General features: G+C 37.1%; 1 protein-coding gene across 2 annotated transcripts in view; it reads right to left on the bottom strand.

Annotated features, from left to right (window-relative positions):
• XRCC4 (X-ray repair cross complementing 4) overlaps nucleotides 1–26,731 on the bottom strand; it is a 194,817-nt gene that overhangs the window by 74,113 nt on the left and 93,973 nt on the right. For both annotated transcript variants that reach the window (XM_081089762.1, XM_081089761.1), the window contains 2 exons: nucleotides 26,036–26,188; nucleotides 23,873–23,979 (listed from right to left, as the gene is read on the bottom strand). In XM_081089762.1, coding sequence (XP_080945888.1) covers nucleotides 23,873–23,979; nucleotides 26,036–26,188 — 260 coding nt within the window. The remainder of the gene's footprint in view (nucleotides 1–23,872; nucleotides 23,980–26,035; nucleotides 26,189–26,731) is intronic.

Here is a 26,731-nt window from a genome sequence, read left to right as displayed (position 1 = left end):
TAATATATAGCCATGTTTGATTTTTTCAAAACAGTAGTAGGGGTATATTAATAGGGATATAGAAAACTAGCCTCAGCAAAAAACAACTTCTATAAAGCTGAATTTAATTTTATCAAACCTCATGTTTAAGATGGTTTAAATTTCTCAAGAAGAAATGATTGGTTTCGAACACTGAACAACAGCTGGTGCAGGACTATGCTTCCTGAAATAAGGATAATACAAAAGGTGAGCCCAGGATCACTCTGTCCTTCTGACTGATGGCACTTCCTGGACCTCAGCACAAGGAGGTAGATGGAACCCAAGCAGAGCACAATGACTGCACTCCGTTGAAGGGGCAGAAATTAGAGTTTGGAGCTATTGAAATAGTTGGAATTTGCAGGGCAGAATACCGAAAACAGTACACAAAAATTGAGCCCCCCAAAGGAGTCACTTTGAGTTACTGGATGAATAATAAACTGTACATGCACAGGGCAGGACGTAAGGTCCAGCAGAAAACAGCTACTGATGAGCAGAATAGAAAGTCCTGATGTTACATACACATAGAGATGTAGAACTTCTGACTGGTGGAGTAAAATGCCACCAGTCCAAAGCTGAAAATGCTGAGTTCGGTGACACCCCTAAAACGTCTGGACCCACCATAATTAAGCATGAAAAACAAGAAAAAGGACTGAGCTTATGTGCCAGTAAATTAACTGTTTAACTGTTAAATTCAACACCCTTCAAAGGAAGATAACAGACTCTTGACGATATAGAACTCTTAATGCCCAGTGTACAGTATAACAAAACTTACTAAACATGTAAGATAGGAAATTGTGGTCTATAATAAGGAAAAAACCACTAATACTTCAAATGCATGATGTGAAGAGTTATATTCATTTTTCTACTACATTCACCATTGTAAAATAGTAGAAATTATGAAAAATAATATCTTGGCCCTGGCTAGGTAGCTTAGTTGGTTAGAGTGTTTTCCCCATACATCAAGGTTGTGGGTTCCATCCCTGGTCAGGAAACATACAAGAAGCAACCAAGCAACCAATGAATACATAAATAAGTGGAACTACAAATCAATGCTTCTCTCTCTCTCTCTCTCTCTCTCTCTCTCTCTCTCTCTCTCTCCCTCTCCTCCCCTCCCTCTCTCCTTCTCTATTTCTAAAACCAATCAATAAATAAAATTAAAAAAAGAAAAAATGTATTTAAATTAGTTACATACCTTCAAATCCAAAAACATTTTAACTTTACACATTATCTCAAAAAGATATGCTCTAAGAGCTTGCCCTCATCTGCCACATCCCACTGTTGTTTGTTCCACTCTCCATTAATTTAGACTTCGTCAGTGATCGGCACATAGCAAGGATATAAGCTTTGCAAATCCCTGAACGGCAATTTTCTGCTTGTATCTAGGAAGGCTGGTTAGGTCAACAAATCTGTCTTGACCTTCCTTTCTCTACATCATTTAAATGTGCTTCCAGTTTCTTAATCTATTGCCTCCTTTATCCTGCTGACAACAGTATTCACGATCAATACTCTATCTGCTGATATCTCTTTGCTAGATCTCATTTTCATTAAATTAATCTGCAATCCTTTTCAAGGTATCTATGTGCAATAGATTTCCTTTTTTCATCCTTGTTATGGACTGAACTGTGTCCCCTAAAATTCACCTTAAAGTCCTAACATCCACTATTCCTCAGAATGTGACTGGGTTTATAGATAGGATCTTTAAATGGGGAATTAAGATTAAATGAGGCTATATGAGTGGGCCCTAATCTAATGAGTGGCATCCTTATAAGCAGAGAGACACCAGGGATGGGCACACACAGAGAAAAGGCCATGTGAGGGCACAGCAAGAAGGCAGACAACAGCAAGTCACGAAAAAAGCCTCAGGAAAACTAAATCTGCCAACACCTTGATTTTAGAATTCCAGCCACCAGAAATGTGAGAAAATAAATTTCTGTTAAGTCACCCAGCTGTGGCATTTTGCTATGGTGGCCTTAGGAAACCAATACATTCCTATATTTTCATTTTTGCTGGAGCACTCACTCAATCTCCTTACGTTTGTGAAACTATTTTAATGACACCACATCCATCAAAACATCATTCTCTCCCCTTGAGGTAAGACAAGCATGTAGTCAGAACACTTACCAACCATTGCTATTGTTAGACTACTACTATATTATTACAGCTCAGTCTTTAAAAATGATGTTTGATTTTAAATGGAAACAATATATCAGTAGAGATATAGAGGTAGGTGTGTATGTGTCTTGGTTAAAAATACAAATAGCAATCTGTTGTTACAGAAATCAGTTTAAGAGGGAGCCATATATGATACCTAGGTTTCAACATCAGTTTCCCTGCTGTGTATCCTTGGGCAAGCTATATATCTCACTGTGGACAGTAACAGTGCCTATTTGCTGTGATTTAAATATGTTAATATTTATAAAGCACTTAGTCTGGCACATTAACTGTTATATAAGTACTTGCTATTATCAAGGAAACTGATTTTGGATGGATTGCTAAGGGAGTAAGTGTAGCAAAAAGGACCAATGTAATGGGAAGATTGAAGTAGCAAGAGTTGATTATATACATATTAGAAATTTGGAGGAAAATTAAGGTTAGATTCAATAATAATTTTAAGAATGAGTAGAGCAAGCAAGATAGAGTTTTTTTATTTTTTAAGATAAATGAGAATCAGACTTGTTTACAATCTCATAGAAGAGAGTTAGTGAAGGTGAGAAAATAAGCACCAATAAGGCAAAACACTGAAACATTACGGGTATCAAATAATGTCTGGGGCAGAGTTTTTCAAACTGCAGGCGTAACCCATTACCGAGTTATAAAATAAAGTAGATGGTAACCAGATTTAAAAAAATAAAAGTCTTAGAGAATATTCATGAGATATAAACTAGGGTAGGTAGTATTTCATAAAATGTATGCCAGTTTTACACACACATTCAAATGTGTATGCTCACTGAAATGTGAAATATATTACAGTGAGGCTCAGTAAAAAATGTGAAAACCTTACTGTAGAATAATAAAGCATTTTTTAAAAAGAAAGGCTTCTTCTGAGATGAAAAAAATAAAGATCCATGAACTGGGACTGGGTATTATTCTATTTAACAGAATTATTTCAGTACACTATATTCATTACAAAAGAAACAGATTCATGTAAACTTATGTTGTACTTCTTGGATTTTAAAATAAATAATATGAGTGCAATTATTTAACAAATGCATTAATTTAAAAATCTAACGACTCAAAATTTTATTTTCTTTATTTACTTTGTATTGTTGAATTTTTTTTTTTTTTTAACATAAATCACTCATTGAAAGTCCTGTCGGACAGTCACTAGACACCAATTAAATATACTTACTGCTGTTCACACACCTGTATTACCTATTTTGAGTTACTTTAGAAACCCCTCAAAAATAATCTGTTTTTTCTGACAGGGCCCTTAGGGACATGTGTAAGGACTCTCAGTATCTCACAGTACTGGCTCTCCTTGGTGACCTTGCCAACTTATGCTGCTGTTAACTGTGACAGAATCTACCGTAGTGTGCTTTCTTAGCTCTGGATAGAATTCCAACTGTTTATGGGATTTTTTAAAAAAATCTGAGGTCCCCAAAGCACAAATTCGTATGTGAAAAATTTTAAATCATTAGTTTGATTACTAGTCTTACCATCTATCTACTAGTTTAAGATAGGAACCTAAAAAGTCAGAATGCCCCCATTCATGTGGAATAAATCATCAAGTTCTGTTAACTCTAGTTCTAGTTCTTAATCAAGTTCTGTTAACTCTAGATCTAAATAGCTCTCAGTTTCTCCCCTCTCCATCTCAGAGGACACTATTTTCTCTTGTTTTAATTCAATATTCTTTTAATTCATTGCTGCCTTCTAGGTTCCTCTTTCTGGTCCATCCTCCACACTCTAATGACCTTTATCTTCCTAAAAGATTCATGCAATTGTATCACTCCCTATCCAGCTCATTTCTCACCATGCTGCCTCCCTTCCTATTCTTTTACTCTTTTTAAAAAAATACCTTCATGCCTTTGCACATGTTATTCTCTCTACCTGGAATGCTCTGTGCTTCCTTCTTGGCCTGCTCACTCTGTAGCTCTTCTACTGACTCTTTAATTTACAGTTCAAACATCACTAACTCTGTGTATACATCTCAGATGGATTCAGTCATTCCTTCAGTTTTTACCTTCATCTCACTTACATAGCATTTTACATTTCATTCATTCATTGTTCATTCACTGAACATATATTGAGTAACTTCCATTTCATACACTTGCTACTTTGCACTGAAATTAAATGTTTAGCTATTTCTTTCCTCAAATACAGGATGAATTCCTAAAAGAAAAAGCTATTTAATATGTGATCCCTGGAACCAGATATCAGGCCCAACACCTAACAGGCATTTAACAAATACTGGAGTAAATAAATTAATTTGGTGCTTTTTAACACATGATTCTCTTCCACAGTCCAATCATTTGTATTCTTCCCAAAAAAATTTAAAATTCATGCAAATAGAATCATTAGGCCATGAATTATTAATGGCATAGTCTAGTGTGAGCAGGAATTAAACATCTTTTCTAAAGAGATATCATTCTACTTATGAGCTTTGACATCTACATCTATTTGTCGTCTCCTAGCAACTAACCATTTCTTAAGGAAAAAGTTAACCCTATTTTGTCTAATTCCTTACACTTTAAAAAGTCTATATCTTGAAAACTTTTACAATCCTGATAAAATGGTTTAATATTTTTATTACTTATGAATCTGAGAACCATATAGCTAAAAGGTATGACCTAAGCTTTTTTCATTGACAAAACTAAATTGATTCATGGAAAAATAAAATTTCAACTTCATCAGAACCACTTTGCAAATATAATTCTCTCTTATTCACCATATATACAAATAGATGAACACTGTGTGTCTAATAGTATTTATTATTACATTTTTCTAACCACATTCTTTAATGTTTATTTTTGTTATTTAAAATAAAGCTGAAAATTACACTTTACTAAAGAAAGAGCTTTGTGAGCATTTGGTAACATCTATTGACCCAAATAAGCATGAAAAGAATTACTAGAGCACAGCAGCTTTGTCCAATTTTGAAAGTGGCTGGGGGTACGAAGGCTCATTGTTTAGCCTACCAACTCACATTTCTCTGAAGCCTGGTAAATCCCATCCCAAAATCAAAAAGCCCTTGTTCATCAGACAAGATCTTATCTACTGAAAGCCACCACTATGTTTCTTCATAAATCTCTTATCAAATTTTACTAAGATTAAATTCCAGGAATATTTTTAAAATATGTGAATTACTAGAATGAATACTATTAGCATATTTTAAAATATTTCTGAAAATTTAAGTAAAAGAGTAATATTTATTTGCATTTAACAGTAGTACTCTTCCCATCACCACCACCACCACCACTAATAGTAATAATAGTAATTACTAATAGTAATAATAGCAATAATAGTAATAATAAAGCTATATTCAGCTAATTTTTATTGAGTATGACAGGTATTGTATTACACTAGAGGCCCGGTGCACAAAAATTTGTGCACTCCGGGGGGGGGTGGCCCCTCAGCCCGGCCTGTGCCCTCTTGCAGTCTGGGACCCCTCGGGGGATGGCCACCTGCTGGCTTAGGCCTGCTCCCTGGGAAATTGGGCCTAAGCTGGCAATCAGACATCCCTCTGGCAGCCCAGCAGCCCTCGGGGGATGGCCACTTGCCAGCGGGGAGCAGACCTAAGCTGAAGTCGGACATCCTTAGTGCTGCTGAGGAGGCAGGAGAGGCTCCCACCACCACCACTGTACTGGCAGCCATCAGCCTGGCTTGTGGCTGAGCAGAGCTCCCCCATGTGGGAGTGCACTGACCACCAGAGGGCAGCTCCTGCATTGAGCGTCTGCCCCCTAGTGGTCAGTGTGTGTCATAGTGACCAGACATTCCCAGTCTTTCTGCTGTTAGGGTCAGTTTGCATATTGCCCTTTTACTATATAGGATAGAGGCCTGGTGCATGGGTGGGGACTGGCTGGTTTTCCCTGAAGGGTGTCCCGGATCAGGGTGGGGGTCCTGCTTGGGTGCCTGGCCAGCCTGGGTGAAGGGCTGGTGGCTTTTTGCAGCTGGTCACACCCCCTTCAGGGTGGGGGTCCCCACTGGGGTGACTGGCCAGTCTGGGTGAGGGGCTGAGGGCCGTTTTCAGGCTGGCCAGTGACTGAAGCTCCCAGCCTCTCCATTTTTTCGTTTTATTCTGGGATTTATTTACCTTCTATAATTGAAACTTTTTTGTCGTCACTGGAGCTGAGAGCCTGGCTCCTGCTCGCTCCAGCTCTGTGGCCATGGCCTGCTGAAAGCAGGTATCTGGGGTTTGTTTAGCTTCTATAATTGAAACTTTGTTGCTTTCGGAGCTCAGAGCCAGGCCGCAACAGGCGGGGAACCTTGGCATCCTCCATCACTGGAGCAAGCAAGCCTCCTGCTCGCTTCAGCTGCGTGGCTGCCAGCCGCCATCTTGGTTGGATTAATTTGCATATCTCGCTGATTAGCCTAAGGGAGGCGTAGCAAAGGTACGGTCAATTACCATGTTTGTCTATTATTAGATAGGATTATATCCTATATAATAAAGAGCTAATATGCTAATTAGACCGGACAGCAGAATGACCTTTGGGAAGGACAGTGGGTGGGGCAATGAGGCAGCCGGGCTACCAGGGCCAAGGGCTGTGAGGGCTGAGCCCCTTGCATGAATTTTGTGCATTGGGCCTCCAGCATAATAATAATATTAAATGATAATTAATATATAATACAAAAATTATATTTAAAGAGGCTTAAATTTAAATATTTTTAAAACTATATAATTTCCATTAATATAGTGCCCCTTAGCAATAGAAATAAGGTGAACCAAACATTTTCCTGGAGACAGGAGAAATGTTATTGCCCAGGATGATCAATTTTATAACCATTGTAAGTTTCTTCTTGACAGCACTTCTAGTTACACGTTCGATAGGCAGAATTATCCAATACCATAGGGCTTCCCAAAAATCAGATGGAGGAAAAGAAAGCTATGATTTAATCAGTGAACTACTGGTATAGTTCCTTTCAGAATTATTCTGATGGCAATAGGTAGAAGAAAACTTAGGAAAACCCTTCTATCAAATAGCATTAGAGTTACCTCCTGACACACTTTCCCTGACCTCATTAAAGAACAAACAGTAGACTCTAAATGCATTAGAAAACTGATTGAATTTGTGGTTATTTAATTTTCTCCTTAAATTTTATAGATGAGAAAAATTAGATGCAGAGAAGTTAGCAAAAATGCCTTGATCAGAGAAATACTATTGGTAACTACAGCTGAAACCTAGGTTTCCATAGTGCTGTCAACAATTGTGGCATATATCACAATTTAACAGAAGTTCTAGGAAGTAACGGTTTCTGGATAATACACAAGTGCAAGAGACAGCTGTCCTTTCCTGGGAAAGGATGAGTTCTCCCTAAAAAGTCAGTCAGTAAGCAAAAGATCAACCACATTACAGTATACCAAATTGATGCTTCAAAAGGGATGTCAATTATTAACTACTAGAGGCTGAGTGCATGAAGTTCGTGCACTAGTACGTGCACTGGTAGGGTCCCTAGCGGCTGCCGGCCGGGGCCTCCCTCCCTTTCCCCGGCCGGCCCTGCCCCCTGGTCAAACTCCCGGACAAACTCCAGGTGGAAGGGACAATTTGCATACTATGCTTTTATTATATAGGATAGTAATCTCCTCAGAATCTGAGGATGAGAAAGAGTAGAGGAGGCTCTTCTCTCTCTGGATTCACTTCCAAAGAAAATCAGAAGCACCTGGGTACTTCCATTTGCTTACTGTACAGACAGACATAGGAACATGTGGTTATCCAAGTCAAAGTTTAAGAACTAAGTAGAATTTATATTGACATCAAACTTATTAAACTATGAAGGGTTCTTTACAGATTGGCCTTTTCTGTACATCTAATTAAGTTTTTAAATGATGTCTCAGTAACTTTTTATTTTCCAGATACTAAATGACAATCTTTGTTTTTTAGTTCTTTAAAATATATATTTATATATATATGTATATAGAGAGAGATAGATTAGATAGATAGATAGATAGATAGATGGATAGAAACATCAATGATGAGAGAGAATCATTGACCGGCTGCCTCCTGCACGCCCCTACTGGGGATCGAGCCTGCAACCTGGGCATATGCCCTTGACTGGAATCAAACCTGGGACCCTACAATCCACAGGCTGACACTCTATCCACTGAGCCAAACCAGCTAGGGCAACAATATTGTTTTTTTACTTCAATATTCTTTACATTAAATCTTGTCAGTTCACCCCCATAAAAGAGTTAAGATTTGTTTAACAATCAAATCCAGTTATTATTTGATAGTAAAAGAGCCTAAATAACAGTGCATAATTATGTAGGACAGGCTTTGTTATCAGTCACAAGTGAGTTCAAATGTTGGCTATTTCATTTACTCATTGCATAACCTTGGACAAATTACTTAACCTCTCTGAAATTGAGAGCTATAAGGCCTGACATTGATCGTGGTCAAGATTTAAAGCACTTAGCCCAGCATCCCATACAGAGCAGCACAAAATCAATGTTAGTTTACTTTCCTTTTTGACCAGAAACTTAGTAGACTTAACCATCTTGTTCTTTTTTTAAAAAAAATTTATTTTATTGTTTAAGGTATTACAAATAGTAGTACATATGTCTCCTTTTTTTCCCCCCATTGACCTCCCCCCCGGCCTCCCCTACCCCACCGGCACTTGCCCTCCCCCTCACCCCTGCTCCCAGTGTCTTGCTTTTGTTGATGGTGCTTATATGCATGCATACAAGTCTTTGGGTTGATCTCTTACCCCCGCAACCCTCCCCTACCTTCCCACTGTAGTTTGACAGTCTGTTCGATGTTTTTTTTCCTCTTTCTATTGAACAAGACTTGATTACAATAATCCTAGGCATCGTATTGTAGACATTGTTTTGAAAGGGGGATAAGAGGTTATCTAGATGGATGTGGACCAAACTCCACAAATTCAATTCTTAACCCCAAACTGAACAAGTCATTTCAGATGAAAGTCCTAATGCTCTAATGCTTGGTTTTTCACCCTGAGAATTACCTGACAGCTCAGCTTCTGCTCCTGGTTTTTAACTTTAGGCCACAGTTCTACTAAAGACCTCTGTGGAGCACTCCCTAGTAATGTTTTTCGTAGATCTTGTATGGAAGTATTAGGACAATTCAATCTGACCAAAAAATGTTGGCTACCCATTAAGGGCAAATTCTGGGATGCAAGAGTATAACCAGCCGTGGGCAAACTACGGCCCGCGGGCCGGATCCGGCCCATTTGAAATGAATAAAACTAAAAAAAAACCAAGACCGTACCCTTTTATGTAATGATGTTTATTTTGAATTTATATTAGTTCACACAAACACTCCATCCATGCTTTTGTTCCGGCCCTCCGGTCCAGTTTAAGAACCCATTGTGGCCCTCGAGTCAAAAAGTTTGCCCACCCCTGGATAAACCGTGGTTTTATCCCTTTTCTATAGGAGCTCACAATCAGGCAAATACACAACTAACTACATCAGTGGCATTTGTTGTGCATTTTTTAATTTATGAGAACTGCACTAAATGTAAAAGGTGATTTTGGTGAATTGGTTGATGTAGAATATTGTAACTGTTTATGTTTGTGAAAATATTTTATGGCGGCATAATTAGTTTGCACTCTGGCTTTTAAAATATTTTAGAATATGGTTTCATGGAACAAAAAGAATAATGAGGAATAAAAGTTTTATTTTGGGGTAGTGTCCAACAAAACAGAGATTTAAACTGGGCTGACCTGCAGATGAAAGGAGTATATTTTGCAGAGAAAGTCATTAAAAACACCTTATTGCACGTTGTAAAGTCCAATAGCAGAGGGAATTGTGACTCATTTAAACTTTAACAAATGACGAATCCGTGTGAGTGGGTCTCACAGGCAGTTTATAATCAATCATAGTCAATGAATCTGTAAGTAAGTGGCACGCCAGCCAAAGAACAGAAAATGAATGGAGTCTTTTAGGCTAATTTGGATATAACACAAAGTTTAAATAAGTGTTATGAAGCTTAGAGAAAAACAACTAGTATAAACCATAATTTATCCTTCTGAAATAAGTAGGAAATTGAGCCAAATAAAAGTCATAACTGCAGGGCTTTGTTTAACAATATTATGATGCTAAAATAAACACTGAGTCAGTTCTGATTTTATGCCAGATAATAACAATGAAAGTCCAAATTTGTCCACATTTTACTAATGGTATTTAAACAACATGGCAGGAAAATGAATTTAAAATAATCCAATTAAACTGCATTTATTGTGTTCATCTAAATATATTTAATTATACTGTGAAGAATTCATTCACCACTTAATGAACAAGTGTTAAAAATCCTACTGTGTACTGTGTGCAAGGCACTGTGCTAGGTGATGCAAAAATAACACAAAATCAACTCAACTTCCTTTTAGAATAGAGAACAGAGAGTATGGAAAACAAAGAAAATGGTATCTACAAATTTATTTGGAATCTATAAACTCCTTCTTAAAAGAATAACATCGATTAGAAAAATACTAGTCCATGTGCTCTACAGAGTGCAAATACTTTCATATATATTGTTACTATATGGCTTCAGAATCCCTGCCTGTTGTAGAGGTTCAGGAAGGGTATCCTGATCCACAATAATTAAGGGAAGATCAGACATGAGCTCTCAGCTCACAATATAAATCTTTTCCATTAAAATAGGCTATGCCTCTCACAAACACTATTTTATTTGTATGATGCCGACCTACAAATAAGAAAGCAGCATTAGAATGTGGGAGCATCTAAAACATGTGGGTTGTTACAATTTAATGTGATATTTAAACAAGCATATATAATACAAAAGCAATTCTAAGCATAAAGGAATTCTTATAAGAAGGTAAATTTTCCTCTTCAGAATTACATAAGATGGTGATTCAAGAGATGTCAAATTATCCTTCTATGTGAAAACATAGATTAGTTCTTAAAGTATTTACCTTTAAAAAAAATTTTCTTCTTAACTAAACATGAAGTCAAGAAATAGAAAGATGCTAATAAAATGATGGCATCTTTGTTTTATGTTTCTAAAGCAACACGCTTATTTTGAGTTACAATGAGAATGCCAATGGTATTCTGATCCGTCAATCACACTCTTTGTAACATGAGCTGTAAGCACTTAGCATTGAAAACAGACTTTCTAACTGACAGCATGTCTATGAGAGGTTCTCCATATAACTATTAGATGCTATTTTTTTGTTTGTTTTGTTTAGCTTTGGGTTTAAAATAAAGTATTTTTTAAAAGGTTGTCATTTATAAAGCAATTACATTTTTAAAAGAAATGATTCATTGTTTCTGTCCTCCTTTGTAATGGAAATTACATCAGGTTTTAATACCTAGTGTTTGACTTTGGAAGCTGTTAAGAGACTATAGCAGAGAAAGAGCTCCTATGCAGGCTTGATCTGCAGTTGAAAAATCATGAAAAGAAACCTTCAGAATTTTTAAAGAGAAAAATCACATTAAATAGCCTGTGAAGTTTGTGTTGTTTACTAAAGAAAGTGTCCTGGCCCATCTGGTGTGGCTCAGTGGTTGAGCATCAACCCAGGAACCAAGAGGTCACTGGTTGATTCTCCATCAGGGCATATGCCTGGGTTGCAGGCTCGATGCCCAGTAGGGGGCATGCAGGAGGCAGCTGATCAATGTTTCTCCCATTGATGTTTCTATTTCTTTATCCCTCTCCCTTTCTCTCTAAAATTTAATAAAAATATTTTTTAAAAAATAAAGTGGTCTGAGTTTTGTCAGGTAAACTAAATCTATTCAATATTTTTTAAATCTCTAAAAATTGATATTAAAATTTTTATTTTAAAATGTAATCTTTCTTACCTAACTTCATAATTTTATACTTCCAAATCAAGTATGCTATAAATATCTCTATGAAACATAATAACCAATAAAAGTGAATAAGGAAATGATAAATGCACAGAGAAATGTAAGGAAGTTCTATTTTAGTAAACATTGTTTATTAAAGACTGAATTTTATATTGACAATTAATTTGAGTATAGAATGGCAAATTAAAAAGTATATCAAATATTGTTATAGACTTTATTTAATTTTCAATAATCTCACATTGTGTTGGAAATAAATTAACTTTCTAATAATGCAAATGCTGAACTGTGGAAAATGGTGCATGCTGTAGTCATTATTTAATAAGATAAAAAATGCATACTAATCACCATATTAAAGACTAAACAATTTATAAGAAAATGTTTAATTTTTATTCACATAGTGTTTTGCAAACTTATTTATTAATAAAACTCAGGAATATTTTAACATTTGTCTCCTGGAATACAGTTTTAATGGAAAAAACATAATTAGAAGATACTTCTCTAGCCCAATTTATCTTCCTATTGGTATTCAATTTTAACCATAATTTTTCCAAATAAAAACCACTGGAAATATATTGAAAGCAGGGCATCCAGCATCTTCTTCCAAATCCATCACTCATCTTTTGAGTTACCAATAGATCATTCCTGATTTGCCATCAACACTGTCACCTCTACTGGTCCCAGCAGTTTTAAAAATCTTTTTGTCACCAAAGTGATGTACTGAAGAAAGAATTCAAGCTGGACGTGTATAATCTTAGTTAATGCATCTTACCGTCATCACAGTGTTTGCCAACATAATGCCTGAGAGTATCATGATATATGCCAAAGCCTCATATCCCAAGTCCAAGTTCTTAAAAAGTTCCCATTCATACTGTTCCACTATTCTCAGTTCCCTCGTAAGGCCATAACACCCATCTCAATGATGAGCAGTGATGTATCATATCAAAATACATGGAAAGAATAAACTATATTATTTAAATTCTGGAGTTGTTTCTGTTGATTTTAATCACCCTTTGGAGTGATTAAATTCAGTTACTATATCTGCTTTAATACTACTTTGGGCACTTTTATATTTGAAATGTGTCATGAATGGGGTAAAAACACTTTCAAAATACCGTACATACATCTGCCATCGTAAATCAATATGAAGCATACACATAAGTCAAATTCACTAATTAATTATTTGAATTATCACATTCCTTTGATTTGCAAGACACTGAATAAATCAGGTGCTATAAGAGACCACCACCATCAAGCAGCCAACCACCAAGGGAAACATACCTTCAAAGTAGATTAATATGCATGCCTAATTGACTCATCATACACAAGGAAAATGAGTAAGGGCCAAACCAACAGATTGGTAATTTCAATAAACAAAGTGGATCAGTTGAAAAAATACCAGCCGGAGCACACAAAGCTAAAAAAATTGAAATTATAGAAAAGATCATAAGGAATGTATGGAACATAGTGAAAACTCTAACATATGGAAAAGTCTAATATTAGTGTAATTGAACTCCCAGAAAGGGAGAAGAGAAAGAACAGGATAGAATCAATATTTGAAAAACTACTGGCCAATAATTTTCTAAAACTGACTAAAGATTTCAAGCCATCAATTCCGAAAGCTCTATAAATCCCAAGCAGGAAACACACACATACACACACACACACACACACACACATTTTGATACATCAGACAAAAGCTGCTAACCACCAAAGTGATAGTATAAAATTAGCAAGAATAAATAGACATTAATTTCATATGAGCATCATTATGACTAAGAGATAACTCCTTAATAGGAACAAAAAACCCCCAGAAGACAATGGAGTAACATCTTCAAAGTGCTGAAAGAACTGTTAACTTATAAACCAGCAAAATTCCTTTCAAAACTGCAAGCTTTCACAAAACTAAAACCAAGAGAATTTATTGAAAGCTAACTGTGCACTAAGAGGTATATTAAAGAAAGTTCTCTAGGATACAGGAAAATAACCCCCAATGACTACACACAATGCAAAAAGGAATAAAGAACAAGGTAAAGGTAAAGCTGTGAATAAACAGCTTTTTTTTGAAAGGTATTTCAAAACTACAATAATAATGAAGTTAACATTAGTAATATACTTACTAAATATATGCAAATATTATTTCAATGTATAATTAATATAGAAATGTATTAGATATATAACATTCTTTTTTACACTAATTTTTGAAATCCAATGTGTTGTTTATAATCACAGAACATTTCAATTTATACTAGCCACATTTCCATTGTTCAACAGCCTCATATAGCTAGTGGCTACCTTGCTGAACAATACAGTTCTAGACAAACCTCCAGTCCAATGTACTGACATAGGTGACTCAGCTTCTGTTTGAACACTATTTTCTCTTCTCATCTTGTCATTTATTGTAAGTTTCCATTGTCTTTTAACAAGTGTTATTCTATCTTTTTGGGTTCAACACTATTCTCCAAGATCAATGGCTTTAAATATTTTTTGGAACATGGTCTCCTTTGAAAATGTACATTTCCATTGTTATGGGATGAATTGTATTCCCCCAAAATGTATTTTGGAGTCTTAATCACTGACCTCAGAATGTGACCTTGTTTGGAGACAGAGTATTAACAGAGGTAATCAAAAACGAGGTCATTTATGTGGGCCCTACTCCTTATAAAAAGAGGAAATCTGGACACCGAAAAGATTTCCAGTGATAAGACTAGGAGAGAGGCCTGGAATAGATCCTTCCCTCATGGCCCTCAGAAGGAATCAATCTTGATGACACCCTGAGTTCAGACGTCTAGCTCACGAGACAATATATTTCTGTTGTTTAAGCCACCAAGTTTGTGGTTCTTTGTTATAGAAGTCTTAGCAAACTAATACATGCATACATAATTCTGAAGGGCTCTATGATGCCCTCATTGAACATGCTTCATGAACCAGAGGTTAAGAACTCACTTTGAGATAGGCCAAATTAAGCAGCATTTGTGTAGTGTTTCTTTCAACTATCACTATTAATTATATCAACAAACATTTGTCCTAACTCCATTCTCAGACCAGTCCTCTGACCACAACAATGGTAAAAATATCATTTTAAACTATTCCCAGAATTCCTGCAAGTCACTCCATGCTTTGAAAATTAACTTTATTTTCATGGGTTCATGCTATACTTTGAGAATATATCCTTGATTATATCCTCTTCCTATTTAGTGAGTCTTCTCTTAAAACAGGGACATATAGAGACTGTACTGGGAAAATATTTCCTTTTTTAAACACTTCCCCCTTTCTCACCTCATTTATATACAAGTTGAAATAATCTAAAACAAGATTTCTCACATGGGTTGCATGAAACAATAACATCCATGAAAACGTTCCTAAGGTCATATAATTTTGAGAAATGTTTCACAGTACATTACACCCTTCATCACTATGCACAATAGCATAGTAAAGACTCTGACAAGTTATGCACAAAAGAAAAAATTTGTTTAAGTTAAATATGTGACAACATAATTTTTCTTATATATGTACTAGGGGCCCGGTGCACAAAATTCATGCACTGGGGGGGGGGGAGTGTCCCTCAGCCCAGCCTGCCCCCTCTCACATACTGGGAGCCCTCAGGCGTTGACCCCCATCACCCTCCGATCGCCTGATCGGCCCCTTGCCCAGGCCTGACGCCTCCGCCAGAGGTGTCAGGCTTGGACAGGGGACCTCCATCTCCCCCGGATCACTGGCTCTGGCCCCGCCCAGGTCTGAGGCCTCTGGCCCAGGAATCATGCCTGGGCAGGGGACCCCCATCTCCCTCTGATCACTTGCTCCACCCCCCCGCCCAAGCCTGACTCCTCTGACCCAGGCTTCAGGCCTGGGCAAGGGGACCATCCTATCCCCCCAATCCCCGGCTCCGCCCCCCACCCAGGCCTGATGCCTCTGCCAGAGGAGTTGACCCTCACCACCCTCCGATCACCAATCACCAGATCAGCCCCTTGACCAGGCCTGAGGCCTCCGGCAGAGGTGTCAGGCCTGGGCAGGGGATCCCCAGCTCCCCGCGGTTGCAGGCTCCGCCCCTGCCCAGGCCTAAAGCCTCTGGCCTAGGCATCCGGCCCAGGCAGCGGGGACCTGCAGTGGCAGCGGGGGGCGCCGCGATCGTGGGCTTCGCTTTAGGCCCAGGCAAGGGACCCCTAGCTCCTGGGACTGCCAGCTTCGACCGTGCCCAGCTCCCATCGCTGGCTCCACCCCTACTTCCTGCTATCACTGGCCAGGGCGGCAAAGGCGCCTGATTCTCCGATCATGGCTGGGGGGCAGGGCAAAGGCGGCCCCAGGGCCGCCTTTGCCCTGCCCCCCAGCTCTTAGCTCCCCCCTGGGTTTCAGATCACTGTCAGTGGCAGGGGGCTTCTTCCTGCTTTCCCTTTCACCTCCCTGCATTGTGCTTACATATGCAAATTAGCCACCATCTTGTTGGCAGTTAACTGCCAATCTTAGTTGGCAGTTAACTGCCAATCTTAGTTGGCAGTTAACTGCCAATCTTAGTTGGCAGTTAATTTGCATATAGCGCTGATTAGCCAATGAAAAAGGTATCGCCGTACGCCAATTACCATTTTTCTCTTTTATTAGTGTAGATTACCCATTGAAACAGCATATAGATGACTATTTATGTCAAGTCATCATATCTGTAAAATCCTAGTCATAGATGCTTGAAGCAAAATGGTACAAATGTAGCCACATAGCAGGCTAACCTCAGGTTAGAACATCCATTTGTCCAACCCACTTACCAACTGTATCCAAGATCATTACTTCCACCAATAACACTGCTAGATGTAGGTATCATTTCCACTGATAATTGAGTGAGCTCTCTTTGGTCCAGGCATAACAGTTGCCAGTCTTCATGGTCTCCCAGGTCTTGATAAAACTTCCATACAGACCAAGCTGAGGGAATGGGGGTCTGGGGGATAACAATGGGGGCAGCCCTAGGCAAGTACTACACAGATCCATTTTTTACCTGAATTTCAGAAATTTTTCCAAGCATAAACGCTTCATATTGTTATTTGCCTTTTGCCAATTTCCAGAACACTGAAATGTTTGTTTCTCTTTTTTATCTTGTTTCTTTTTGGAGGAGAGGTTTTGCCAACCTCCTGATTCATCCATAGCCAGAGACAAATATCATTAATAGAACTAGAGGCCCGGTGCACAAAATTTGTGCATAGGGCAGTGGTGTCCCTCAGCCTGGCCTGCATCCTCTCACAATCCAGGACCCCTCTGGAGATGTCCAACTGCCTGTTTAAACAGGCTGTTGGACATCCCTCTCGCAATCCGGGGCTGCTGACTACTAACCACTAGCCTGCCTGCCTGCCTTCCTGATCACCCCAACCACTCGCCTGCCTGCCTGATCACCCCTAACTGCTCGCTTGCCTGCCTGATCACCCCTAACCGCTTGCTTGCCTGCCTGATTGCCCCTACCCACTCTGCCTGCCTGCCTGATAGCCCTTAACTGCTCACCTGCCTGCCTGATCGCCCCTAACCACCTCTGCCTCAGCCCCCCTGCCATGATTTCATCTGGAATGACATCCAGAAGGTCCTTTGGCTGTCCAGTCTAATTAGCATATTAAGCTTTTTTATTATAGATTATTTTTGTCTAATAATAAATAAAGATGCAGAAATAATTGCTTAGGAGATTCTATCAGTTATATTTTAGCAATGGGGTATAGAGAAATTATCATAGATTTGCTAACAACCATTGGTATATTTGAGAGTTCTCTGGTAAATAACACTAAGTAAAAATCTGAAAAAATTAATATACAGAGTCGGACAAAGAAAGACAAATATCGTATGCTATCATTAATATGTGGAATTTTAAAAAGTCAAATTTGTTAAAACAGAGGGTAAAATGTTGACTGAGGCTGGAGAGGAGAGAAATTGAGGAAATGTTGTTTAACCATACTAACTTACAACTAGTAGATAAATAAATTCTGGAAACTAATGCACAGTATAGTGATTATAGTCAACAATACTGTATTATAAACTTCAAAGTTGCTAAGGAATTCTATTTTCATTATTCTCAACACATTTGTATACCTTAAACTTACACAATGTTACATGTCAATTATATCTCAATTTGAAAAAATATAGAATGAAGGCCTCAATAGAAATATGTACATTCTGGAATTTTCTCCCCAAGGTATCTATTTGTTTAATCTGATGGTGCTGAATATCTTTCTGGAGACTTTATATACAAACTAGAGGCCCGATGCATGACATTTGTGCACTGGGGGGGGGGGCGGAGAAGGGAGTCCCTCAGCCCAGCCTGTGCCCTCTCGCAGTCCGGGACCCCTTGGGGGATGTCTGCCTTCTGCAGAGCTGGGAGAGGCTCCTGCCACCACTACTGTGCTCGCCAGTTGTGAGCCCGGCTTCTGGCTGAGTGGTGCTCTGCCTGTGGGAGTGCAGTAACCACCAGGAGGTAGCTCCTGAGTTAAGCGGCTGCCCCCTGGTGGTCAGTGCGCGTCATAGTGACCGGTCATTCCACCATTAGGTCGATTTCCATATTAGGGTTTTATTATATAGGATAAGACCTCTCTCCTCTTTGGGAGAAAATGTGTTCTCATTATTTGATTGCATCCATGGTAATTTATTCAGTGTTATGAAATCTCTAAGGGTTTTTACAGTATCTCAAAAGAGATGTGAAATGTGATTAATTTATTGTTACAGAGGCAAATACTTTCTCATTCTTTTCTCTTGAGTGACCAACAGTAACCCACTTAACATTTCTGGCCGCTTCTCTTCCTTCATCTGAAAAATAATGAACTTGGAACTACATAGACGATCTAGAACTATAGGAGATCTAGATTTCTCAAGTTTAAAATGTCATTCCTCAGCAATACTACTACTAATGTGTAAAAGCCCACAATTGCTAGGAAATGCACTCAAATTGCTTTTTTAGTTTTATAGTAAGTTTTATTAAATCAAGCTTTTTATTCAGAATTTACAAATGAACGTGCCTATGATATAAGCTGGATAAGATCAAGGGCAGAATCTGTGATTGTAAAGCTGAACTTCTGAGTAATCTCTTTGGCAGTACATGTTGTTATCCCCTCTGTGAGCAGACATTCACTGTTCAAAGCAACAGGCTCTTTGATACTTAGAAATTTTGGATTCTGCTCTATTTTTAAAAGCTACTATATCAGCATTCATCAACTGTGTGACATAGCCATTCATTTATTTTCAAAAAGGCTATTCTATAATCACACTTCCTTTCAGGAAGCCCACCAACTAAGCAGAAGCCTAAATTACTGATAGCAATTATACAGAGGCCTTTCTGTTGGTTAAGTAGCAGGACTAATTAAACTAATGTGCTAAATCTCGAACTAATAATTATGCAGAAAAGTGGTATTTTGTTTTTAGTGGTTGTGCACCTTTCATATGAAGCTCAGAAGGGTAAAAAAATATATTAATATTTATATTAATATAAATAAATATTTTTCTTACTTGTATTTTTAGGAAGGCTGATTTCATTGGTCTCTACTTATAAGAAATATTGCCAATTTTTACTAATAGAAATAATTACAATTCAAAAAATATTATTTAAAAATTTTAAAATAATAATTCCCCTTATGATGGCTAATTAGGAGTCCAGTAAATTTTCAAAATGCGTCATAAGATTCCATTTCTATTCAACAAACCCACTTTTTCCACTAAATATACACATGCATTTTAAATTATATTACAACTAAAATGTTTTCTAAAAATGGCTAGAATTCTTAGAATATTCATATGCATTCCAAAACTGTACTTACATATAATTCTATTGTTATTAGAATACAAATGATTCTGAAAAATATTTAAAAATGCATAATCATAAATTATTTTTTGGTTATATCAGATATTATTGGGCAAATGACAGGCAACTTAAATGTAATACTGGTAGTCTGGCACTTAGCTGCTATATTAGTTATGTTTATATCTCTATATATTTTGGTGAGGTTTATTACTCAAGGGACCTAATTCAACTTGTAGCTTCTCCACAACCATGGACATCAGGTGTTACTTTGATTTTATCCAAAGAAACAGGTTTCTTGCAGTGAAGGTTGTTTCATAATATCTATAATAACCTAACAGGTTTCCATTAAAGAAACACACACACATACTCACACAAAAACAACAACTCACAATAAATAAAAAAACTTTGGAGGCAGGAGGAACCCAGATTAACTAGGAAATCTTAAAAGCAACAGGAGTTAATACCAACTAGATGGGGAGTAAAAGTGACCCATCTTCATTTGTAATGGAGGGGTTGAGCTATAAATAGAAATCCCAGTAACGGCCTTCTCTATCACAATCTTAATCAGGGCGAGTGGGGGGAGGCGGGAATGTGAAATACCTATGATCCCTAGGGCCTTAGCATGAGGTCACAGCTAAAGAAATAATGTTTGAAATACCACTGTACCTATCTAAAAATTCTGGAAGTTGAGACAGAGAAAGTAAATCTTGCTACAGAAAAATGCAAAATGTAGTTGTGGGGTGGTGCAGACTGTGATGTTTAGATTTCAGAATACTTCAGAGATCGTTTAGTTAATAAACTGTTAATGAATAAAGGTTTTTCATACTATATGGTGTGGTTCATATGAGCCTGATGTAGATTATTACACTGAACTACATATAATTAGCTATTTCCTCAATAATCCTAATGACAGGGGAAAAAATTTAAACTATAGAGATAAATAAAACAGATTGCTTATTCATAAAAATTAAAATATCCCTACCCTACTTCTGGATACAGGCATAAAAATAAACAGACTATTTTCTTGAATGAATACTGTGGAATCACTGAATGATTTTGGTCTCACTGAAAACCTCTTTTTGTCATGCAATAATAGGGTAAGAATGTGAACAACTAATGAAAAAATTTGGTGATTTGAATAATTAATGATGAAAATGCATTATAAAAATTACCTAGTTACACATTTAACAATATAAAGAAATGGCTTTCTGAAAGATAGTGTAAATGTGTTGTATTAAATCCTATCAAGTTCCTTTCCTCTTGTTTTTATTGTAGGAAAAGCACACATGTCTGCAAAATCTAAAATAAATTTGCATGTTTACTGGTATTCTAAGAATAATTATTATATCATCAAGATGGGAAAAGGAATTGCTATAGCTCTGCCCAAAGCACAATATAATAATATGCAAAACTAGAGGCCTGGTGCATGACATTTGTGTACTTGTGGGGGGTCCCTCAGCCTGGCCTGCACCCCTCCACCACCGCCACTGTGTCTGTCAGCCGTGAGCCCAGAGTCTGGCTGAGTGGCACTCCCCCTGTGGGAGCTCACTGACCACCTGGGGGCAGCTCCTGCACTGAGTGCCCCCTGGTGGTCAGTGCACATCATAGGGACTGGTTGTTCTGCAGTTCGATCAATTTGCATATTAGCCTTTTATTATATAAGATACCAAAAGATAAAGCTGTGATTTAAAAAAAAATCATGTGGTCTAAGAATATACTTGCCTCTGTACAAAGTAAATCATGGAATATGGTAAATTATAAGGAGGCTCACTTTGCTGTTTAGCACATACAATGTTTTTCCTTAGATCTATGGAATCGAGCTCTTAATTCAGTATCAAGCATTTTAGAACTGAGGCTCAATTTTTTTTTTTTAGCAAACTTTAGTTTCCTGGACATTTCTTCCTGAAGCAGAAGGAAAAGAATAGTTAAAGCTTCTATTAAAATGCTCTTAATTCTTGACATAAAAAACTTCTCAAAAGCAATTAAATACAAAAAAATTAGAATGAGAGACCTATATATCAAATATATAGTGAACTTGATGTGAGTTAAAGAAAATATGCCATGTAAAATAAAAAATAAGAAATGAACTAAACATTTTTGAAGAGAAGAGAAATTTTGCCAAATTGAAAGCAGTACAATTGTAACTTAAAAAGATTTGCTTAAAAGAGACTGAACACATAAAGCACCCATTCTTATATATCCAAATTTAACTATATATTTTCTCTTCCACAATAGTTTTCATTTATTTTAAAGGTTGGTGAGATTCTCTGAATAAGGAACAAAACAAAAGACATTCTATTTTTTAAAAACTGTGAATGTTTGAATTGGAAAGAGTACAGATTTTCTCTGTGAGCTTTTGATTACATTTTATTACTAAAGAATGATTTCATTTTAAATTGGTCACTAACGTAAAACAAGCATAGCCTCCATGAAAAGAAATTTAACTCTGATGTACAAAAGCAAGGTTGTGTGATACAATTCAAATCTACTTAGAATCAGATTAATCAATCAACTAATTTAATCAACACCAGTAAGTTTCCATGACTGCAATTAGATACGTTCCTGTGTCTTTGTCCATTTATTCTACCTTCTTCTCTGTCATTATGCCCATGCTCCTAGCTAAATGAATCCTGCACTTGTCCATCTGCTCCCATCTTCTCTTAACTACTTTGAGATGTATTCCAGCAATCCTTACCTCTGTATACTACCTGGATATTCTCCCCCCCCCCCAACCTTTCCTATTTACTCCCATCAGTATGCAAACATGATATTATTTCTCTCATCTAAGAAAAAAAAAATCAACTCTCTTGATTCCACCCGCCCCCGTTAGCTACTGCCCTGGATATCATGACCAAGGCCTTTTCTGTGCCCTGGCCAAAATCACAATCCTCATTCTGATTTAATTTTCTCTTTAGCACTTAACATATTTTATATTAAATGTATCCATTTTGTTATTGTCTGGCTAGAATTTAAACTCCACAAAAGCAGAAATTTTTGTATTTTCTTCCCTACCATATAGAAAAGTTTCTGGTACAAAATAGACACTCAAAAATATATTTGCTAAATAAATGAATCCAACATTAATTGTGAAAATATTGGCTTATGCAATAATCATGTAAATATTAAATGAGTTGCCCTGGCCGGTTTGGTTCAGTGGATAGAGCGTCGGCCTACGGACTAAAGGGTCCCGGGTTTGGTTCTGGTCAAGGGCATGTACCTTGGTTGCGGGCACATCCCCAGTAGGGGGTGTGCAGGAGGCAGCTGATTGATGTTTCTCTCTCATCGATGTTTCTAACTCTCTATCCCTCTCCCTTCCTCTCTGTAAAAAATCAACAAAATATATATTTAAAAAAATGAGTTCAGGGGCTTCTGCTTCTAGAAAATCTATAAAATTCTAGTAAAATAATTCATCAGTTAAAAACCCTGCTTGCTGGGTGCTTGACCTGAGGGACTGAGAAAGGCTCACGTATGTGTGTGGTTGCCAGAGGGAAGGGGGTGAAGGGAGAAAGAGGTCCTAATATGAGGTGACAGGAGATTTGACTTTGGGTGGTGGGCACATGGTCCTATATACAGATTTTGTAAATTAGTAATCCACACATGAAACCTATATGTTCATGTTGTCTAATGTCACCCCAATGAAATTTAATTAAAAAATGTACTTATAAGATTTTTTTTTAAAGTGCCATTTCTCCTTCTCTTCTCGCAGATCCCATGTCACCCCATTACAATCCCTTTTCTGAATAGTGAGAGAATGTCTCAACCTCAGGGTAATCTAAAGCATTCTAGATTTACCCCACTGCTGCCTTATCCCACCCATAGCTCTAGCTAGATTTTATCTCAAACGTTAAAAAGGCAGCATCTTTGAGCTGGAGATATTTAACATGAAGTCATATTTTGCTTATTGCTTATGCATCCTTGTTTAACAAGAATAATATACCTTGGTTTGTATGTATGTGTTCATGCTTGCTTGTTTTGTTGCTGCTAATGAATTGCTGCATTTTACAATAAATATTCATTTTTAACATTAGTATTTAAGGTTTTAGGCTAAAAAATCTAAAGAATTTTTTGTAGAGAATTTTTTTTCATAGCATTTATCATTATGGATTATTATCATTAGAGTGATGAGCCCTGGTGAAATATTCAAAAGAGGAAATAAATGTATTTATTTTACCTGGAGCTAATGCTGAGGAATCAGGCAGGTTTTTATCTTCCTCATCAGTACTTTCATCATAGTTTGTATCTATGTTAGCAGACATTTCAGAACATGTTGTAATTTCCCTAGGAAAATAAAAAGTTAGAATTATATATTATTGCCTCACCTCTGGCTAGATATCAAATTCACTAGTAAGTAATTATAGAAAATATTCCTGGAAAAACATTATAATTAAACATATATTGAAGCATATATAATTAAGATGAAATCACTTACGTTAACTATATCTATATATATAAAAGGCTAAGTGACCAACTGACCGTCTGTCTGACCGGCCGGTACATAACGATGCACTGGCAATTTAAAAATAAACGTTGACTCGCACATGCATGATACATGCAAAGCTCTCTCTGGTGCCAAGCACACACGTGTGTTTCAATCTGTCATTGTCAATCATGAATTTGGTTGTTTTTGTTGACATTAAAGTTGTAAATACTTCATCACAAGGGAAGTTAGTCAAGCACTCTGAAAGTGTTTTTACTGTTCATGTGGTATACAGGGAGATATTAGAATAAGTTTAATCAATTTATCAGTCACTTTTTATCAATGTTGTTTTCATATCATGTTTTTGTTGTTTTTATATCATGTTTTTGTTGTTATATCATGTTGGTATGTTTATTTATTAATCAATTTATATATTATTTTTATATACATTTTACAAATTTTCTTTCATCTCTGACACTTCTGTTATAGAGAAAGGGCAAAAAGTGATATTAAAATATTTCTTCTAATTAATTTCCTTTCAATGTGCACGAATCCATGCACCAGGCCACTAGTGTTAATATAAATCACTATATGTTAACTATCTTTTAGCTAACCTACATATGGTTGAGTGTTCATTATACTTAATTGTTGAATCAGTTTCTTATCACTTATTATTCATTTATCAAAATACTATTCTTCTGGAGTCACAATGTTCAGTATTTTAATCTCAAAACAGTTCTTCCTTTCATTTGATCTCCTGAAAATTATGAGTCAGGTGCTTTTATTCATATTATGTAGATACTCAAGCAATGCATAGAGAGTTTAAAGGACTTGCCCAAGGTCATGTAGTGATAGATATCAACGTCAGACCAGCACTTGAACTAGGACTATCTGACTTCAAATGTTATATCTTTATACTAGAGTCCCAGTGCATGAATTCGTGCACCAGTGGTATCCCTCGGCCTGGCCTGCGGGATCAGGTTGAAACTGGCTCTCCAACATCCCCTGAGTGGTCCCGGATAGCGAGAGAATGCAGGCCAGGCCAAGGGAACCCACTGGTGCACAATCGGGGCCTGGGAGGGATGCGGGAGGTTGGCCTGCCAGGGAGGGACCGCAGGAGGGCTCCAGGGCATGCCCAGCCCATCTCGCTCAGTCCCAATCAGCTGGACCCCAGCAGCAAGCTAACCTACCGGTAGGAGTGTCCACCCCCTGGTGGTCAGTGCACATCATAGCACCTGGTTGACCAGTCAACTGTCTGCCCCCTGGTGGTCAGGGCACATCACAGCGAGTGGTTGAGCGGCCTTAGCATATCATTAGCATATTATGCTATGATTGGTTGAACGGACGACCAGACACTTAGGATATTAGGCTTTTATTATATAGCATTATGCCACTAGTAAACCTTTGTTTTGTCTCAGATGCAGGCAATAGACCCAAACCTATATCTGCAAATACCTAAAATAATTACAAATATCCAGGCCATACCAGCCATCAGTCACCTATGATTTTTCCTTAAAAATCCAGTACATACCGTTTCAGAACCACTTGATTCTAAAATTAGCTATTACTTAGTCATCAAGATTACAAATGTGTTACTACTCTGTAGTTGTTCAAAACATTAAATTTTTAAATTAATATATTTTTTAGTGATGTCTAAGAAACAAATAATAAATAATATTTAGATAAACTTCATGCCAGTTTCATAATTTAAGAGTAAGTGTGACAGCTGGGCAGACATGGAGAGATCATGTTGAGATCTCCACCCCATTGTATCTAACAGCAAGAGCATCCAACCCCACCCAGACTATCAAATAATCTCAAATTATTAAAAAGAAGGCATCTAACTTTCATTGAGTTTGAGAAGAAATTCCACTTAAATTTATGCATCTGCCATCTCAAACCAGAATGGTCAATTACCTTTCATGCTCGATGTTCTTTTCTAGTTCTTGAACTTCACTTAACAATTTATGTAAGCTTCTGATCTTTGCTTTCTTCTCATTCAGCACCAGAATAAATCGTTTATAAAGATCAGTCTCCAAATTTTCCTTAGCATTCACACATTTTTCAAACCTAAAATGTAAACAAATACACCATGTTGTTTTTCTTAACATTAATATTATAAAATGTAATAGTGAAGATTATTTCAAGAAACCTTTTCAAGGAAAACACAACTAAAAATTATTTTTATATTCTCCATTGATTTAATTTAGCTTTATAGAAATAGCTAAGTAAATAACCAGAACTTATAGTTTATTATTAATAATTTATGTACTGAGATAAGAATCAAAGCTAGAAACTGATACCAAAAAACTTTTAAAACATCTAAATGCCTAAATGCAATAATTCAGTCACATCTCCAGTTTATTTCCAAATGAATATTTTTATGGGAGACATTTCAAACAAGAGTAAACTAAAGCCTATGTTTCCTATACTTTGTTAATATTACTCTAATAGCAATAGTGATCTTGTTTTGTGATTAAGTGATTTACCTATTCAGTTTCCCTTAAATAGATTAGGAGCTGCTCTAGGCCAGGTGTAGCTTATAACTCAGCAACACACACACTGGCATACACGTACGCATGCACACACATGCACACAAAATTAATGAAAGTA

The sequence above is a fragment of the Myotis nattereri genome, assembly GCF_964212035.1.
Source record: "Myotis nattereri genome assembly, chromosome: 4".
In the NCBI taxonomy this organism is placed as follows: Eukaryota; Metazoa; Chordata; class Mammalia; order Chiroptera; family Vespertilionidae; genus Myotis; species Myotis nattereri.
This window is presented reverse-complemented; position numbering and strand designations above follow the sequence as displayed.